Source organism: Strix uralensis, chromosome 14 (genome assembly GCF_047716275.1).
Source record: "Strix uralensis isolate ZFMK-TIS-50842 chromosome 14, bStrUra1, whole genome shotgun sequence".
Lineage (NCBI taxonomy): Eukaryota > Metazoa > Chordata > Aves > Strigiformes > Strigidae > Strix > Strix uralensis.
In genome coordinates, this window is record NC_133985.1 from 3,544,302 (window position 1) to 3,564,046 (window position 19,745).

At 55.7% G+C, this 19,745-nt stretch overlaps 1 protein-coding gene across 3 annotated transcripts in view; it reads left to right on the top strand.

The window, feature by feature from the left end:
• LOC141949794 (protocadherin gamma-C5-like) overlaps positions 1-19,745 on the top strand; it is a 75,643-nt gene that overhangs the window by 9,842 nt on the left and 46,056 nt on the right. Inside the window, exon 1 of one of the 3 annotated variants that reach the window (XM_074883801.1) lies at positions 7,573-10,211. The exons of 1 other annotated variant lie outside the window; for it this stretch is intronic. In XM_074883801.1, the coding sequence (XP_074739902.1) occupies positions 7,764-10,211 (2,448 nt within the window). In that variant the 5' untranslated portion in view covers positions 7,573-7,763. Of the gene's footprint in view, positions 1-7,572; positions 10,212-14,493; positions 15,913-19,745 lie in introns of those variants that run through there. One more of the 3 variants, XM_074883806.1, reaches the window with a different exon arrangement.

A 19,745-nucleotide genomic window follows, 5' to 3' on the forward strand; every position in this document is an offset into this window, starting at 1 on the left:
TTAGTCTATTCCCTGTTCAGTGCCCAGCTGCAGTGGCATGCAATGAGAATTTCTTCTTGTCAAAGAACTTTGTCCTGAGCCATTTTATTCCAGCTGCATTGGGTGTCCTGGGAAGTCTCTGCTGTGTGTTTGCAATTCTTTGTTGTCAATTCTTAACTAACACCTTCATTATGTACTTATGACAAAACAACATAATGAGAGCTTTGGGAAGAGTAAACTGTGTGTATATTATGTACTAAAGACATCAGTCATGTACCTACTCTAAGCGCGATCATCAAGAAGAGTATGTTGTGATCCCTTCCATTTTGAATGTGAGAACTTCTTGCCTTGCTCACTGTGATGAGCTAAAGACGGGCCGTTGTCTCTGATAGTGTGTGGAAGATCACAGCTGTTACATTTCTCTCACTGTCCCGTACCTGCCTTTCATGTTTACAGCTGTGAAGAGAAAGACTTTCCTAGGTGTGTTTCCTTAAAATGTTACTGTAAGAAATGCTCTTGTTTGTCACATAGACACAGTGAGAAGTCAATGACTATCCATGGTGAGGAGAGGTTGTGTGTGTGAATTTTCTTTGGGTGGAGTGTGTCTGCAAATGATGATGATCAGTGACAGCCTTGTGAGCTTGGGGGGTTTGAGGAGAGTCTTGGGGCTGCTGAGTGTGAGGAGGAAGTGGTGGAGACAAGGCATGGGTTTTGGTAATTCCCAGGTTTGTTGCTGGAAAACATAAAGTGAGTCTGAAGGTGTCTTATTTTTGGATATGACACTATTCAGTCTCCAAGTGGCCAAGCTGTGGCTTCATCCATTTTCTGTCCTGTTGTATGAAATTTCCTGTGAATGGCAGGTATTGAGCATAGATGTACACTTTACGTTAAGGTCTGGGAATCATGTATCTTCCAAGTTGCCCATGTGCTGAAGAAGGATGATGGTGTCTTTGAATTGATACTTTGATGAGTGAGTCTTTATTGGAGCTGCGTATTGCTTATGCACTGGAGAACATTTGCCATTTCTTTGAATTAGTGTGATGAGCAGAGAAATCTCTTTGCATGTGTCTGTGTTGTGATGGTTGTTCTCGGGTAAGGAGAACTGTGTGTGCAACGTCTCCTTCAGTGGTGTCTGTGTGCAAAGGCAGCTTTCCTGTTGTGTGATGTTTGGGCAGGGTGGAAAGTTGTGTGTGCCCAGAGACAGGGCATTTGAAAAAGTTTGCTGTGGTACAATATAAGATGTCTAAAAGATTTAAAGATGGTGTAAATGTTCCATTTGTCCTAGTTCTTAGATGAAGCCCACAGTTGTCCTTCTCTGCATTTTTCCCTCTTCCAGTTGTCTGAAGAAAATACATTGAGCACTGCTGGCTCTGGTCTTTGTTGTGAGCTCCTGTGTGAGTGTCCTGTGGGCTTTTTACCTACTAGATACCTTTCCTGGGTACCTACTAGAGCTGACATCTTCTGAAATGTCCAGATCTGATTCCTTCACTTCTGTAGGTTTCCCATTCTTGTCTTGTTGGTTGTCCAGGTCTAAAGCTGGGCCTCATTGTGCCTGGTCATGCCCCAAAAACATTATAGGATCTCTTATAACTCTTGGGCTGGGGGAGCCGTTTCCACCCCTCCTGGAAGGTGTTCAGCTGCCAAGACAAAGACTTTGACAGAGCTCAGTTTCCCTCAGGTGTCACTGAATGAAATGCTCTGTTGCCTGTGGCCGCCATATGGCCACAAGTTGGATATTGTGCGTGGTGCAAGCAAAGGCTGTGACTGCAGAGTGAGGAGGGTGAGGGGCTGGCTTTGGACTAGGAAAACAGGTGGGTCAATGTGGTTTTGGGTGGGCCATGGTTTGATTTCATGGCTGGTGCCAAGGCCTGTGCCACTGATGTTGTGATCCTGGTTTCCCTGTCCTGAAAGGCAATTCCAGTCCTCCGGTCATAAAGTGTTTGTGCAGTAACTGCGCCTGTAGAATGATGATGTGTGTGTACAATGGTTTTTAATTGAATTGAGTATGAAAGTTCCTTTATCCGTCTGTATCTCCCTGTAAAGTTACAACTGAGAGTTTCTTCATAGTCGTACTTAGACTTTTTCAGGTCTTTGTTTCCTTGAAGGGTATTTCCTTTTCCACATTTCTGGAGAGTTCTTTACGCTTTTGAAAACATCAGTGTTGTTTTTGCAGCAAATACTTACTCCAACCACCTAAGTCAGAATTTTATTTGTGAGGAAAAGGAAGCAGAAGCTGAAAGAGAATGTGTTGTAATTTCTCAGAAGATGTAGCTTGAGAAGGAGGCCCATGAGAAGGTGTTTCCAGTTAGAGCTTCATATCTGTGGGAGATGAGCAGGGCACAGATTAGAAATATTGCCGAGAGCTGACGAGTATTTCTTAAACTGAACCCCCCTGCTGTGTAGTCCAGAGTAAGGCTTTAGGGCAGCACTTGCAGCTTGAGATCTCAGGGACTTCCAAGTGCTCTCCAGGATGAATTCCCACGCCTGCAGTGAAGACTGAGACATCTTCCCGGTGAGTTCCTCTGAATCCACTTTCTCTTTGAATGCTTACTTGCCTTGCTGGTCTGATCTGTGGGTTTGTTTTTCTTTACCTGGTCTCCTCTGTATGTACGTTTATCTGTAACAATCAGCACAGCTTTGTTCAGCCATGTGTGGTGTGTTAGTGGCTCTTGCTGATGCTCGAGCGGGTGTGCAAGGCAGGAGATGTGGGGGAATGTTTGTGTTCTGTTCTTGTCGGTGGGGAATAGAGGTAAACATGACCTTAGCAGGAGTCGCATCTCTGTGGAACAGTGCGTGTGATAAAAGAGGGGAGGAGGTTCCCCTGAGCCATTAATTTGATGACTCATTCTTTAGCTGTTGGATGACTGCTCCTCTTCCATTTTGGGCATTTATCATTCATGTGGTTTAGAATTCTTGTCATTCTCCTGAGAGTGGTGATGAGAACTCAAATGTACCTCTGTTCTTGGTGCAATCATGGTACATTCTCCTCTCATGATCTGTTTTTGCCAATTCTGAGAAGGTCAGAAGCAAACCTGCCAGTTGTGTAGGGTTGGAGAGAAGACAGGGGAGCTCTGGGTGTGAGGCTGCAGAAGAAGAGATGGTCATTTCCGTACCTGTCATAGTTAACACGAGCGTGTGCCTCATGGAGTACCTAATGGTGTATCATTTCTGTGCTTTGAACCTCACAGAGAAACGCACCTTCCCTTGCTCATACACGTCCATGGCCAGATGTTGGTGCATGTTCTAGATATTGTGTCCTGGCAAGTGGCCTTTTGATTACATGTTCTTGCAAATTATGAGGGTCAAAGAACACCGTGCAATGGTGAGAAGCCAAATCCTACCCATGTTGAGGAGAAATTGTCTGTGTGACTTTAGGTGGAAGGGATTTGTTAATGATGAAGATCAGAGACAACCTTGTGAGCTGTGAGCAGAGTCTCGGTGGGGTCTGTGTGAGGAGGAATTTATAGCATCAAGGCCTGTGTTTTGTGGATTCCGGGATTTATTGGTGGCCTTCTATAAATGAGTTTGTGTGGGGCTGTAGGGGACGGGAGGGTATTTTTGTCAGGAATTTATGGTTTTGGGGCTTAGTATTAGAAGCATATGCGAGGAAGCTGCTCATTTGGTGCATCCTCATGGCTGATACAGCTTTTCCTATCAGTGGTATTTCTTGAACATCGATGTAAACATTGCATTACCAATTACAGAGTCACGTGTCTTCCAGATTGCCCCTGTGCTGAAGAATGATGGTGTCTTTGAGGTGATAGTGAGGACTGAGCTGCATATGGCTTATGCTCTTTAGAGCATTTCAGATTTCTTCACATAAGTGTGATGAGCAGAGAAGTCCCTGTGCATGCACCTGTGTTGTGATCCTTGTTGTCCTTAAGGAGAAGTTGTGTGGGAAACCTTTCTTTCAATGATGTCTGTCTGCAAAGTTAGCTTCCCTGTTGGGAGCTGTTGGAGCACGCTGAAGCATTCTGTCCGCACAGAGCCAGGGTGGGTGGAAGAGTTCACTGTGCTGTAGTTTGAAATGTCTAGAAGGTAGGTGTAAATGTTGAGTTTCTCCTAGTTTTTATATGAGCTCTATAGTTGTGGTCCTGTGCATCATCCTTCTCCTGTTGTCCAGAGAAATTCCTTTGAGAACTGTGGCTATGGTCTGTGGTGTAAACTCCGGTTTGATCCTTCCATGTAATTCTTACCAACTAGATACTCTTCTTGTGTACCTACTAGTGCTGACAGAATCTGAAATGGAAAGCTGATTCCTTCACTTCTGTGGGTTTCACATTCTTTCCTTGTTTCTTCTCATGTTCTAAAACTGGGCCTCAGTTTGCCTGACAGTCCTTAAAGGAGGATCTGTTACAATGATCAGGCTGGGGAGCAGTTTCCATCCCTACCGTGAAGGTGTTCAGCTGCCAGCACAATAACTTTGCTATAGAATCAGAGGATCATCCTGATTGGAAGCTGCTCCATCAGCTTCCTGGGCACCGAAGTCAAGCTGACAGGCCTGTAATTTCCCGGATCATCCTTCCTACCCTTCTTATATATGGCTGTCAGATTGTCCAATTTCCAATCTATGGGGCCCTCCCCACTCAGCCAGGACTGCTGGTAAATGCTGGAAAGCGGCTTGGTGATCACCCCAGCCAGCTCCTTCAGCAACCGTGGCGTATCCCATCTGGTCCCCTAGAACTGTGTATGTCTGTGTGATGCAGTAAATATACTCTGGTTCCCTAAGATGTCGCTAAAGGAAATGCTCTTTCACCGGTGGCTGATGCCTGGCCAAGAGCTGGGCATGGCCCATGGTGTGACTAAAGGCTGTGAACGCAGAGCGAGGACGGTGAGGGGCTGGCTTTGAACTACGGTGGGTCAGAGTGGTTTTGGTTGGGCAAGGCTTTGACCTCACGCCTGGTGCCAAGGCCTGTGCCATTTCTGTTATGATCAAGCTTTGCTGTCCATAACACGATGGTAATGCTCTGGTAATCAAATATTTGAGCATAAGTGTGTACCTGGAGCAATGCTGCATGGGTACGAGCCCTTATAATTGCCTTCTGAACCCTCCTTTATCCATCTCTATCTCCCTGGAATGTTGTGATGTGGAATTTCTTCACAACTGTAATTTCACGTGTTTTCAGGCCTTTGTTTCCTGGAAGGACATGGCTGGCTTTCCCCATTTCTGGACAGTGCTTTTGCATTTGAAACTGTGAGTGTTGTTTTGCAGCAAATGTTTAGTTCAACCACCTAAGACAGAATTTTAGGTGTGAGGAAAATGAAGCAAAATCTGAACCAGAATCCCTTCTCTTTTCTCTTAGCTTGAGAAAGAGGCCCATGATGAGGTGTTTACACTTAGAGCATTTGATTTGTAGGGAGACTAACAGGTCAGAGAGTAGAAAACTACAGATGAGAGCTGATGAATATTTCATAAAATGAACCCCCTCCTATGTAGTGCAGAGTAAGACTTTAAGGTTGCCCTTCTAGCTTGAGACCCCAGGGATCTGCAGATGCTGTGGGAGATGAATTTCAGTGTCCAAGTGCAGACTGCCAGTGACTTTCCTCTGACAACTATTTGTTTTGAGGCTTGTTGCATGGGTTGTTACATTTTCTTTTCCTTTCCTGGTCTCCTCTGGATGTTGGTTTAGTTATAAGTAACAGGCTCTCTTCCATTGTGCGTTGGTGCCTCCTGCTCATGTCACGGCTGGTGAGAAAGGCAGGAGATGTGAGGGTACATTTGTGTTCTGGTTTTGGGAGGGAGAGCAGAAGAAATCATGATTATAGTAGGAGTCACATCTCTGTGGGACAATGCGTGTGATAAAAAGGGGGAAGAGGTTCCCCCTAAGTCACTAGTTTGATGGCCCACTCTCTCTCGGATGACCGCTCCTCTTTGACTTTGGCCATTGCTCATTCATGTGCTTTAGAATCCTCTGTTTCTTCTGAGAATGGTGGTGAGCAGGCAAAGGTACATCCCTTCTTGTTTTTGCTAATTCTGAGAAGGCCAGAAGCAAACCTGCAACTTGTGTAGGGTCGGAGAGAAAATTCAGGGGAGATCTGTTGTTGGGGGTGGGTGTAGAGGCGCAGACAGTCATTTCCCTGCTTGTCATAGTTACTCCCTTGCGCACACCTTGTGGTACCAAGCATACAATTGGAGTTGTTTCTGCTCAGTAAGTTGGGCCTAAGAAATGTTATTGCCCAGATCCGTTCATTTCTGTGTGTTTCTAACAACTGTTGTCATGAGCTACTGCTCGACCCCCGGGTGTCTGATCCAGTGGGGAAGGTCACATCTGCTCCCAGTCTCCGAGGGCAGGGGCACCTCCCATATACCTCTTGGCTGGTGACACGGTGCAGAGGAAAGCTTTCCTAGACCCCCGTGTGCTGCCAGAGGACACTTGTCTGCAGCATAAGAAAGGAAACCATCTCTGCTGCAGTCCTCAAAGTGCAGAGCTGCACCCGGCCCAGCCAAGGTTTCCATGAACAGACGAGGGCTTTGTGACAGAACGTGTGCAGGGTGTCCCCAACACGGTCACCCAAAACATGATGGACACTCGTTGGAGAGAGCTGGGTTTGACAGGAGGACTGTTGGATGGGTGAGGACCTGGCTGGATGCCCGCGTCCAAAGAGTTCCAGTCCATGGCTCAATGTCCAGGTGGAAACCAGTAACATGTCGCTCAGGGGTCCGTCCTCGGAGCAGTACTATTGAATGGATCTAAATAACATCTTCCCCAGGGACAGAGATGGTGGCAATGAGGACACTCTCAGCAAGTGTTCTGATAAGCTGTGGATGCCCCGTCATGGTAAGTATTCAAGGACAGGTTGGACGGGGCTTTGAGCAACTTGAGCTGGGGAAGGATGTCCCTGCCTGTGGTACGGGGGTGGAGGGGTGCCAGACAACATCATATTTATGGTCTGTTCCAACCCAAACCATCTTTGGCTCTATGAAAGATTTAACCTGGCTTTGCGCTTTCCCATTGTCAACCCCTCACATATGGAGACAGAAAAGAAGGAGGGAACTTTTGTTTCTCAGGAAGAAATTAATAAAGGCTATTCTGCTATCTGGGCATAGGGGGAGACACATTGCCTTCGGGGTGATACAGTTCTCTGTGCAATTGTTCTTCTCCCTACAAGAAAAATCAACAACAGGACAAACGTCAGAGACTGACTGGAGCACAAGGAAGAAATGCACAGAAACCCTTTGCAGGCCCAGGATGACAGGACTGCACTGACGTTTGCTTCATCCTGTTTCTGATTATTTATTGGTTATCAATAACTGACCTCACGCCTAGTGCCAAGGCCTGTGCCGTTTCTGTTATGATGCGAGCTTTGCTGTCCATAACGCAATGGTAACGCTCTGGTAATCAAGTATGTGACCATCAGCGCGTACGTGGAGCAAGGCTGCGTGGGAACGAGCCGTCACAAGTGGCGGGTGCCCCCTCCTTTCCCCTGTGTCCCAGAGCCCCCGGGAGCGCGGGCATCAGCCGGCTGCGGTGGCGTCGCGGCGCCTCCGGGTGCCGCTGTTGGCCGCCGCGGAGCGGCGCTGGAGCCGGAGCCGCCGCCGCCGCCGCCGCCGCCGGAGCCGCCGCCGCGTCCTGCCCCCGCCGGCTGCTCGCTCGCCCGGCGCCGGCCAGAGCGGCAGCGGCGCGGGCAGCAGAGGCGAGAGGCGGCGCGGCGCGGGGAGCAGCGGCGTCCGAGCCGGCGCCGAGCTCGCTGCCCTCCGGCGGCCCCTGCGCTCGGTGCGGAGAGCGGCTGGAAGGGCGGCAGGGCAGCGGCAGGAGGGAGGAGCGCGGCGAGCGCTGCCGACGATGGCGGGCAGGCAGCGGCAGAGCCGGCGGCGAGCAGCCGGGCGAGTGCTGCTGCTGCCCGCTCTGCTGCTGGGCTTGTGCTGCCGGGCGGCGGCGGAGCGGATCCGCTACGCCATCCCCGAGGAGCTGGGCAGAGGCTCGCTGGTGGGGCCGCTGGCGCGGGACCTGGGGCTGAGCCCGGCGGAGCTGCCGGCACGCAAGCTGCGGGTGGCGACTGCCGCTGAAAGGCAGCTGAAATACTTCTCGGTGAGCGCGGAGAGCGGGGAGCTGTACGTGAGCGAGAGGCTGGACCGGGAGGAGATGTGCGGCGAGGCGGCGTCCTGCTCCGTCAGCTTCGAGGCGCTCGTGCAGAACCCGCTCAACGTTTTCCACGTCGAGGTGGCCATCCAGGACGTCAACGACAACTCCCCGGTCTTCAGCAAGGCTGCTCTGGACCTCGAGATCGGTGAATGGACGCTCGCCGGCGCGCGTTTCCCGCTGGAGATGGCCCGGGACGCGGACGTGGGCAGCAACTCGCTGCTGACTTACCAGCTCACCAGCCACCCGTCCTTCACCCTGGCCGTGAAGGAGGGCCCGGGTGGGAAGAAGCAGCCGGAATTGGTGCTGGAGAGCGCGCTGGACCGGGAGAAGCAGAGCTCCTTCCAGCTGGTGCTGACGGCGGTGGACGGCGGCGACCCCGCCAGGTCCGGGACCGTCCAGGTTCGCGTCAACGTGACGGACGCCAACGACAACGCGCCCGTGTTCGGCCAAAGCGTCTACGAGGCGCGAGTGCGGGAGAACGTGCCGGCGGGGTCGCTGGTGCTGCGGGTGCGGGCCACGGATGCGGACGCGGGCTCCAACGGGCGGGTCGCCTTCTCCTTCGGCAACGTCCCGGACGGCGTCCGCGCGCTGTTCAGCGTCGACGGCGACAGCGGCGAGGTGAGGACGGCGGGGCCCCTCGATTTCGAGGAGAAGAGCAAGTACAGCTTCGACCTGGAGGCAAGGGACGGCGGCGGGCTCTCTGCTCACTGCGACGTGCAGATCGACATCACAGACGAGAACGACAACGCGCCCGAGATCACGGTGTTGTCGGTGTCGAGCCCGGTGGCCGAGGACGCGCCGGTGGGCACGGTGGTGGCCCTCCTGAACGTGATCGACCGGGACTCCGGGGAGAACGGTCAGGTGTCGTGCGAGCTGTCGGGCGAGGCGCCGCTGTCGCTGGTGGCGTCGTCGTCGGGCGGCTCGTACAAGGTGGTGACGGCGAGCGCGCTGGACCGGGAGCAGGCGGCCGAGCACCGGGTGACGGTGGTGGCCCGCGACCGGGGCATCCCGGCGCTGTCCGGGCGCGCGGCGCTGGTGCTGGAGGTGTCGGACGTGAACGACAACGCGCCGGTGTTCGAGGAGGCCGCCTACAGCGCCTACGTGGCGGAGAACAACGCGGCGGGCGCGCCGGTGCTGCGCGTGCGCGCGCGGGACGCGGACGCGGGCGCCAACGGGCGCGTGAGCTACTGGCTGGCGGGCGGCAGCGCGGGCGCGGCGCCGTACGTGTCGGTGGAGGCGCGGAGCGGCGCGGTGTACGCGCAGCGCTCCTTCGACTACGAGCAGTGCCGCGAGTTCGCGGTGGCGGTGCGGGCGCAGGACGGCGGGGCGCCGGCGCGGAGCTCGACGGCGACGGTGCGCGTCTTCGTGCTGGACCGCAACGACAACGCGCCGCGGGTGCTGTGGCCGGCGGCGGGCGCGGGCGCGGCGGGGCCGGCGCCGTTCGAGGTGGTGCCGCGGTCGGCCGAGGCCGGGTACCTGGTGGCCAAGGTGGTGGCGGTGGACGCGGACGCGGGGCGCAACGCGTGGCTGTCGTACGAGCTGGTGCAGGCGCCGGAGCCGGCGCTGTTCCGCGTGGGGCTGCACAGCGGCGAGGTGCGGACGGCGCGGGCCGTGTCGGAGCGGGACGCGGCCAAGCAGCGGCTGGTGGCCGTGGTGAAGGACCACGGGCAGCCGGCGCTGTCGGCCACGGCCACGCTGCACGTGGTGCTGGCCGAGAGCTTGCAGGAGGCGCTGCCGGAGCTGAGCGAGCGGGCGGCGGGCGCCGACTCGCCGGCGGAGCTGCAGTTCTACCTGGTGCTGGCGCTGGCGCTCCTCTCCGCCCTGTTCCTGCTGAGCGTGGCGCTGGCCGTGCTGGCGCGGCTGCGCCGGGCCGGGCCGCCCGCCGTCCTGCGCTGCCTGGGCGCGCAGCGCTTCTCCGTGGCCGGCGCCGCCTTCCCGGCCGACTTCTGCGAGGGCACCTTGCCCTACTCCTACAACCTGTGCGTGGCGCCGGGCCGCGCCGTGGCCGAGGCCGCTTGGCTGCCGCCGCCGCCGCCGCTGCCCAGCCTGGCCGCGGAGGAGCTTCTCGGCGGGGAGCCCTGCGGGAAGCGGAGCCCGAGCAGCAGCGCCGGCGCGGGAGAGCCGCCCGCGGAGCCCGACGCACCGCAGGTCTGTGAGCCCGCGCGCTCTCGCTCTTCTCCTTCAGCCGGGCGGAGCCGTCGTGCCTCTCGCCCGGGCTTTTCCGCGGCTGCTGGGCACGGGGAGCGCTCCTCCGGCTGCCCGGGAGGGAAGGAACGAGCCGGGGATCGCCCTTGCTCTGCGAGCAGCCAGGCAGCCGCGGCACTCCCTGCTCTGCCGGCGGCCGCACGCTCAGCTTCACCCGAGAATTTCTGATACCAACCCTCCTTTGAGTTCGTATCGGTGATCGCTGTAAATTGAGGATTGTGCCTGAGAGGGACGGGAAAGTGTGGTGGGCGCTTCTTGGTGGAGAGTTTCCTTCCTCGTCGCTCTTTTCCCAAACCGATGCACCTGAACCTGGTTGATAGCTGCAGGCAAACCCGTTGGTTTCCCACGACTGTTTTCTCCATGAATTCAGAACTCCCAGATTGTTCCCCCAGTGAATGTTGCCCTCATCTGCCGTGGGCCCTCCCAGCACTTGGAGGAAGGCTTCTGCAGAAATGGCAGCCTTAACGGGGCGGATAAATTTTATCCAGGCATGAGTTTTCTGAGTTCTTTGTGCGACTGGTAGTTCCCTCTTCTTTTACCGCTCCCAATCTGTCTTTCATGCACAGGTGAAGGTGTAAAATAGGATCTCAAAAGAAAAAAAAAATCCGTGTTGAATTTCTGACCCTGCCCTCTTTTTCTCTCCTGTTTTTCCGGGACGTGGTTCAAGGCGTTACAGGGAAATACTAAAGCGAGGAATTCTGTCTCTCTGCCACTTAATCAGTCGTTGTTGCATTTGCCAGTTTGAGCAGGAGAGGCTATACCCAGAACGTATCTAAAACGAGAAGGAAATTCGTAAAATGAGATGAATTAGGCACTCTAATCTAGTCCATTTACACTTTTAGAAATGGTCCGCATAGTTTAGGGTGTGCAGCTCTACTTGTCTTCGCCTGCTGTCCTACAGTATTTTGCTGAAGAGGTGTCCTACCAACATGAACATTCAAGGATTAGATTAATAATTTATTAAGAAGTTGCAATCTTTGACATCACGATTTATGAGAAAATGAATGTTTCTTCTGGTCGTTCAAAGTCTCTTATTACTTGGATAAATCCAAATGTGTTTCAACTACGCCGCCAAGGCAACCCAATTGTCTGCAGAACCTGCGCTGTCTCCGAGGGTGTGTTAGTGCCGGTGAACGCGTATCCTGCCTGTGCAGAATGAAATCCTTCACCGTTCTGAACCTCCGTCCTCTTTCTCCTGGGTGTCGCGGTGGTGGGGATGGGAAGTGTTGAGCCATGTGTCCAGGGAGGGAGGAAGGAAGGAACGGGGCGACCCCCTTCCACTCCAGCAGGCAGTAGGCGCTTCGTGGTTCCTCGGCGGTCACAGGTTGAGGTTCAGCTGAGAAGTTCTGACTAGGAAACTTGTGTTGGCTGAACTGCTAGTAACGGTGAGGGCGGATCCTTTCTGTGTACGATGAGACCCGCTAATTCTACACGACGCCGCCGGCAAAACAAGGTTGACGCTCGGTGTCGATGTTTCCTTCCGATGGCTTTTTCCCAAAGCCATGGACTTTGTTTGACAGCTGAAGAGAGCCCCGTTGCTTAATGCTGTTTAGTGTTGGACTCCCAAAGGAAACGCGCATGAGGCTCCATGGCTGGAGAAGTTACAGCTTGTTCCCCCGACGTGTGCCCTCCCGTCTTTTGGGGACAGGCTGCTGCCAAACGGCAGCACTAGTGGGACGGATTAATTTAGTCCAGGCACTATATCTCTGAGTTCTTTGTGCATCTACTTCTCATGGTTTTCTCCATGAATTCAGAACCCACAGATTGTTCCTCCGTGATGAAGGAGGAGTGTGTCCCCCGTGTGATTGGAGAGACTTCTGTAGTAATGGTAGCCTAGGTGGGAGCGGTTATTTATTGCAGTCTTTGCTCTGTGCAGTTATTTCGCTTTTTTTCTATCCTGGGTGTTAGTTCCCTCTTTTTCAGCGTTCCTGATATGTCTTTCATGCACACGTGGAGGTGTAGAATGGGATCTCGAAAGAAAAAATAAATGGCCTTTTGTATTTTGAACCTCTTCTATTTTTCCCTTCCCTTTTCCCGAAGAGAGTTGCTTGGACCTTGTTGATCGTGTTGACAGTGACATACTAAACCGAGGAATTTGGATTCTCAGCCACTTTTCAATCGTTGTTGATTCTGCCTGTTTGAGCAGAAGAGGCTATACCCACCGTGAGAACATATCTAAACCGGGAAGGAATTTTAGGAGAAGTAAGATGAGATCAATTAGGCACTCGAATACAGACCATTTACACTTTTAGAAATGGTCCGCATAGCTTAGGGTGTGCAGCTGTACTTGTCTTCACTTGCTGTCCTAGAGTATTTTGGTGAAGAGGTGTCCTACCACAAGAAGACTCAAGGATTAGATTAATAATTTATTAACAAGTTGCAATCTTTTACACCGCGATTTATGAGAAAATGAAAGTTCCTCCTGGTCGTTCAAGGTATCGAAATACTTGGATAAATGCTAGTGTGTATGAACTATACAAACCCGGAATTTATGTGGGGGTATTAAAAGTGAACACTCACGGTAGAGACCTTCACCTTTGATTTTCCAGCCATTCTTAGCTGTATCTTTGGATGTAGCAACGTTTAATGCGATTGAGTTGCTCTCCCACAGTGCAAAAATACCGTTGGGAATAAAAGACCGACACAGTCGTGTGGCTGCGATGAATGGGCCGAGGAGCCAAGGCAGCGGTGCCGCTGTTGTTCTTGCCGTGCTCGCCAAGCCATTTTCCCGGCAGCTGGCGGAGGCCGAGCAGGTGATTCGGGCCGGGGTCAGTGCAGGTGCCTCCCGCCTCCTGGGGAGCTGTAGTGCAGCCCGGGGTGGGGGCAGAGAATGAGTCGCGAGCAGTAGCGGCGCCTCCTCCTGTGCTGTGTTCCCAGGAAGCTCTTCTAGGGAGAAAGCCCTGAGGCCGTGGCAGGGCCGGAGCAAGCCCAGCTCCTCCGGAGCGGTAGGGGCCGAGGGGGCTTAGATTCTGCGTTGATGGACCCCACCTTCTTCAGCCTTGACGTGTCTCGGCTCGGGCGGCGGCGGTGGGGGAGTTCATTGGGAACGTGTTCCGGGGGAGCTGAAGGATTGAAAGCCAAGTTCCTGCCGCTTGGGTTAGGGAGCCCGATACCTCTGGTTCTCCGGGGGGGTGGGTGGGTGGGTGTGTGTGTGTGTCCGAATATCGCGTTTTGTATTTCAGAGCCTGTTTTCTTTTGCTGTCCTTGTACCCGTCATTCCAGCATGCCGGCTACAAAAATCCGTGGTGGGGACTGTGCTTTTGGACGAACGGTCGAAGACTCGTGATATTCTAGACGTCAAATTAAAAAAAAGAAAGTATTATACTTGCCATATATGGCCATGAGCACGTGTTCTTTCCCGTGCGGTCGGAGTAAGAGGCATCGTTAAAGGACAGAACGGCTCAGAGAAAAGCCCGTGCAGGAAATCCCGGGTGTCCATTGGAGGGAGGATCTTCATTGCTGCCTTGTGCTGTTGGTCGGGACGGGGGGAATTCCTGTGGCTGTAGGACGCACCTTTGATCTGCAGAAAGCGTCAGGGAAAAGTCCTCGAAGCTCGACTATTGCAAAACGTTGTGCAATTCGCGGTGGAGACTGTGCTTTCGGACCGAGGGGAACAGGCTCGTCACAGTCCCCACGTCATATTTGACTTGGCATAATATCGCCAGATACATTTTTCTCCCGTGCGGTAGAAGGAACACAGTGGCGGGCCGCGTGTTGTTCCTTTGTGGTCGGGATGTGGGCGAGGATCACGGAGGAGGTGTCGGGGAGAGCCGGCAGCGCAGGAGCTCCCCGCCGGGCGGGCAGCGATGTCTCGGCAGCGCTCGGTGCCTGCAGTGCCGGGAGGAGGCTGCGGGCGCCGCTGTTGACCGAGGAGGAGCGAGAGGAAGGCCGGAGCGCTGCAGGCAGCCCCGCCCGCTGCGGCCCGACTCGCTCGCTCGCTCGCTGGCTGGCTCGGCGGCCGGGCGGTCTGCGAGCGTCCCCGCGGTGCGGAGCCGTGCTGCAGCGAGGCGGAGGGGCCGGCGGCAGCGGCCGGTGCCGGCGACAGCGAGCGGCAGCCGGAGCCGAAGCCGGAGCTGGAGTCAGAGCCGCAGTGGGAAGAACGACACGGGGCCGAAGCCGGAGCCGTGAACGGGAGCCGGAGACGGAGCCAGAGCCAGAAGCGGATCGGCGGGCGGCGGCGGGTCGGTGGCGGCGGTGGTGCGTGGCCGGCGGGGCCGCGGCGGAGATGTGCGCGGCGGGGAGGCGCCGGGGCCGGCGGGAGCGAGCCCTGCTGTGGTGCGTGCTGGTGGCGGCGTGGGAGGCGGCGTGGGGGCAGCTGCGCTACTCGGTTCCCGAGGAGATGCCCAAGGGCTCGTTCGTGGGCGACGTGGCCAAGGACCTGGGGCTGGAGCTGCCGGCGCTCCGCGACCGCGGCCTCCGCGTTGTGTCGGCAGGGAGGACGCAGTATTTCTCCCTGCACGGGAAGACGGGACATTTGGTGACGGCGGAGAGGATCGACAGAGAGCAGCTGTGCGAGAGTGTGCAGCGATGTGTGCTGCGGTGTGAGGTGATAGTGGAGGGGCAAATGCAGGTTTACGGCATCGAAGTGGAGATCACGGACATTAACGACAACGCACCCGGCTTTCAAGAGGCAGAAACGGAACTGAGAATGAGTGAAACGACATCGCCGGGGTCGCGGTTTCCCCTGGCCAGGGCTCACGACCCGGACTCGGGAGCGAATTCCCTGCAGCGCTACGAGCTGAGCGGCGACGAGCACTTCTCGCTGGCCGTGCAGGCGGGCCCCGGCGGGGACCAGCGTCCCGAGCTGGTGCTGGCGAAGGCGCTGGACCGCGAGGAGGCGGCGTTTCACGAGCTGGTGCTGAGGGCGAGCGACGGCGGCGACCCGGCGCGGACGGGCACGGCGCGCATCCGCGTGGCGGTGCTGGACGCCAACGACAACGCGCCCGTGTTCGGCCAGGCGGAGTACACGGTGCGTGTGCCGGAGGACGTGCCCGTGGGCTCCACCCTCCTCACCGTCACGGCCACCGACGCCGACGAGGGGATGAACGGGCACGTGAAATATTCGATGAAGAAAACGAAGGGCCTGGCATCGAAGCCATTCCATCTGGACGCCGAGACGGGAGTGATCACGCTGGTGCGGAGCCTGGACTTCGAGGAAGGCGGCTCCTACGAACTGGAGGTGGAGGCACATGATGGTGGAGGCCTTTTCGACACTGCGAAAGTGGCGATGACGGTGACAGACGTGAACGACAACGCGCCCGAGATTTCGGTGCGGTCGGCGTTGAGCGAGATCTCCGAGGACGCCCCGTCGGGGACGGTGGTGGCCCTGCTGCACGTGCAGGACCGCGACTCGGGGGTGAACGGCGAGGTGCGGTGCAGCATCGCGGGGCGGCTGCCGTTCCGTCTGGAGAGGTCGTTCGAGGACTACTACCGCGTGGTGACGTCGAGGGAGCTGGACCGGGAGGAGGTGGCGGAGTACAACGTGACGGTGCGGGCGGCCGACGGCGGGTCGCCGGCGCTGCGGAGCAGCGCGGTGCTGGCGCTGCGGGTGCTGGACGAGAACGACAACGCGCCGGTGTTCGCGGAGGCGCGCTACAGCGCCCGGCTGCCCGAGAACAACGCGGCGGGCGCGCTGGTGCTGACGGTGCGGGCGGCCGACGCGGACTGGGGGCAGAACGCGCGCGTGCGGTACCGGCTGTCGGAGGGGCGGGTGCGGGGCGCGCCGCTGTCGTCCTACGTGTCGGTGCAGGCGGAGACGGGCGCGCTGTACGCGCTGCGCTCCTTCGACTACGAGGAGGTGCGCGAGGTGGGGCTGTGGGTGCGGGCGGAGGACGGCGGCGCGCCGGCGCTGAGCAGCAACGTGTCGGTGCGGCTCGTGATCGTGGACGAGAACGACAACGCGCCGCAGGTGCTGTACCCGCCGCCGGCGCCGGGCGCGGGCGCGGGGGCGGGCGCGGGCGCGGGCGCGGGCTGGGCGGGCGTGGAGCTGGCGCCGCGCTCGGCGGAGCCCGGGGCGCTGGTGGCCAAGGTGGTGGCGGTGGACGCGGACGCGGGGCAGAACGCGTGGCTGTCGTACGAGCTGGCCAAGGCGACGGAGCCGGGGCTGTTCCGCGTGGGGCTGCACAGCGGCGAGGTGCGCACGGCGCGCTTCCCGCTGGCCCGCGACGCGGCGCGGCAGAGCCTGGTGGTGGTGGTGAAGGACCACGGGCGGCCGGCGCTGTCGGCCACGGCCACGCTGACGGTGGTGCTGGCCGAGAGCGTGGCCGAGCTGCTGTCGGAGCTGGGCAGCGCGGCGGCGGCGCCGGGCGAGCCGGCCGGCAGCCTGACGCGGTGGCTGGTGGTGGCCGTGGCGGCCGTGTCCTGCCTCTTCCTCGCCTTCCTGCTGCTGCTGCTGGCGCTGCGCCTGCGGCGCTGGCGCCGCTCGCAGCTGCTGGCGGCGGGCAGCGGCGCCTTGCGCGGCGTGCCGGCCTCGCACTTCGTGGGCATCGACGGCGTCCGCGCCTTCCTGCGCTCCTACTCGCACGAGGCGTCGCTCACCGCCGACTCGCGCAAGAGCCAGCTCCGCTTGTCGGGCGGCAGCTGCTGCGACACCCTCCCGGCCCGGCCGCCGCCCGACGAGCCCGCGCCGCTGCTCGGCGAGGACCCCGCCGCTGCCCCGGTGAGTTCCTGTGCCCGCACTTCGCGGCTCCGCGACGCTTCGCTCTGCTGCTGCTCGGGCCTGGCCGCGCCGCGTCCCGGCCGCTGCCGAGGGGGGTTTCGCTCCCAGGCAGGCAGCGCTTCCCGCGGCAACGCGCCGGCTGCTGCTGCCTCTGGCTGGCGGGAGGGGAGCGTGGGACCGGGGCTCAGCGCTACAGCTGCTGCCGGCAGCGGCACAAGGGCGTCGCTCTCGGCTGGAGTTTCGGTCGAACGGGGCTTTGTGCTCTTATCGCTCGCCAGTTCCTTTCTCATTTTGTGCCCTGACACGTGTAATACCCGTTTTCCTGTCGCTATTGGTAGGTGTTGCGGTAATAGCAAATGGAAGGTTGCGTTATTACCAGGGCAGATGTCTTCCCGACAGCACATACTCTTGACTAGGGTGAGATTGTTTCCAAACGGATCGTTAATGGTCCCGTGTATACGTGTTGGGGTCGGTTAATACTTTTCATGCGGGCTTATCCGTTGTTGGGTACCATCACATGCTCGTGTGTAGTGGCACTTCATCTTACATTGTTTATTAGTTACTATCGTTGAAATCGGGGTGTGAGGAACAGAGTACTATGTATTCTTTATCACTGTACTGGTTAGAAAGGTTATTCCTCTTTTTCTGTGCTCCTCTACCAGCCTCTGGTCAGTGTTACTTGTAGGATTTGAGTGTTAGCAATTCTGTTATTTTTATCGTGAACGGTGTGTTAATTGAGGTGTTTTTCTCAAGTGCATCTTTGGTTCACTTAATTATCGCTCTTCTCTTGCTGCACATCGTTTTCATTTAACATGGTTTGGAATGACTGGAAGCCATTGTTTGAAGTTAAGAGCCGCCTGTGCCTGCTTTGGGGCCGGTCTTGTGCTTGTCTCGTACGTGAAAGCTTCTCACACAGTGTGTTCCTCAGCCAGTGGTGAGAGCAGTGTCCATTTTGTGCACCAGAATGCAGTGTGTGTTTTCCACATTGGAGGTACCCCTTCCTCAACGGGAAGACCATTCCCAGGCGTTCCTGTGAATTCCTTGTTGCTTGCGGGAATTTCCTTGGTTGGGTCAGTAGTGAGCTCCATGCTCCGGATGGAGGACGAGGGTGAAAGAGGAGTGAAATTACTTGTTGGTAAGTATTAAATTCTAAAATACATGTGTGTACCTGAGCACTAGTTGGTCACCTTGGTGGTGAGCCACCGCTGTGCTCTTCAAAGATGTAGCAGAGTTAAGGAACTGGGTGTTCCCAGACTGAATGCTGTGCTTATAGACTCTTCTTAGGCCTTCAAACTGTAGGTGAAGTGTTAGAAAGTAGAGAGTATTGCTGCGGTTTCTGCTGGGGTGTGTTACGGACGGCATGGCACCTCAAGAAATGTCAAGATACTCTTGCTGTGAAGCATGACTCACTTGTGCTTTTTATGTCACCTTGCAGCTTGTTTCATATTGTTAGCCCTCATGTAGCAGCACTTGATCTTTCGATGCTAGGTGTTTAAAATTGATGCAAGCGGGGTGTGTGTGGAACCGAGTAGCACACATTTTTAATAGTGCTACTGGTTGGAAAGGTTGTTTCCTCCTTCTGTGCTCCTTACCAGCCGGGGAGCACAGCTGGAATCTTTCTACAGCTGGAATCTTTCTACAGCTGGAATGATTTTGTGAGAATGACCTCGTTGTCCACGAGAAGCTTGTTCATGCAGCAACCTTGTGGCCTTTCTGCCAAATGAGGGTTAATCTCCGAGGGATCGTTACTGTCCCCTCGGCACTTGTAATCTGCTTTGCTGGTTGTCATCGTGTCTTTTACAGAGAGGTGTAGTTAGAGGTAGCGGTGTAGCCGAGGGTGTAGCAACAGTTTGTCCTCTTGTGCCTAATGCCGATATAACGTTCATCTCTTGCTCGGCAGCATTACTCATAGGATTGGGCTATTAGACATACACAGGTATTTTCATCGTGAATGTCTTCTTAGTTGAAGGTTTTTCTAAAACTCTGTCGTTCATTGCTTTATTTATCACTATTGTCTTCCAACACAGAGTTTTCACTTAACGTTGATTATTTGACATGCATGTGAGCAGTACCTTAGTAATGCAATGCAACAAGGTCGAGGAAGGGCGAGATTCTGTGTAAATAGCTGCTCAGTATGGGTAGGTGACCCTCTTGTATGTGTCTCTCTACCTGAAGCAGTGTGGCTACTCCTTTGTGAGAATGGTCTTGTTGGCGAGGAAGAGCCTGTTCTCACAGCAATGTTGTGGCCGAGCGATCGTTTGCTAGTAACTGCTACGGTGGAAGAAGCTTGTGAAGGAGAAACGGAGTCCTGTAGTCCATGTCTTTGTATATATTGAGGGAGTGGCAAGAGTGGCATAACCGGGAGCTGAGTTATCACCAGGACCCTGTGAAGGAGCACAGTAGTCATCCATGGAGTCACCTCTTCTTTGGAGCAATAGGAGTGATAGGAAAATCTGCTGTACCCGTAGTTTCCAAACTCGTGGTCTGTGTGGCGCTTGAAGTGATTCAGCTGGTCATAACGTGCCCTGCTCTCTCCGTGGTCACGAACCAAGATTTGTTGGTTCACAGAGCGTCTTGCATTCCACGATTTCCTTTGATATTCGCTGACATGTGGTGTTACCGTACAAACAGGCACTGAGGAGGATCAAGTACATTTTCATAGGCGTTGCACTCAGGAGGGATTTATCCTTTCCATTTTCAGACCACCCCACGCCTGGAGTGTCCTGTGTACTGTCGGTGCAAAACACACGTTGCTCTGCTTGTGTCATGGGCACACCGCCTTCCTTGGTGCTGCCCTTCTCACTTTTCTTCCTGCGACT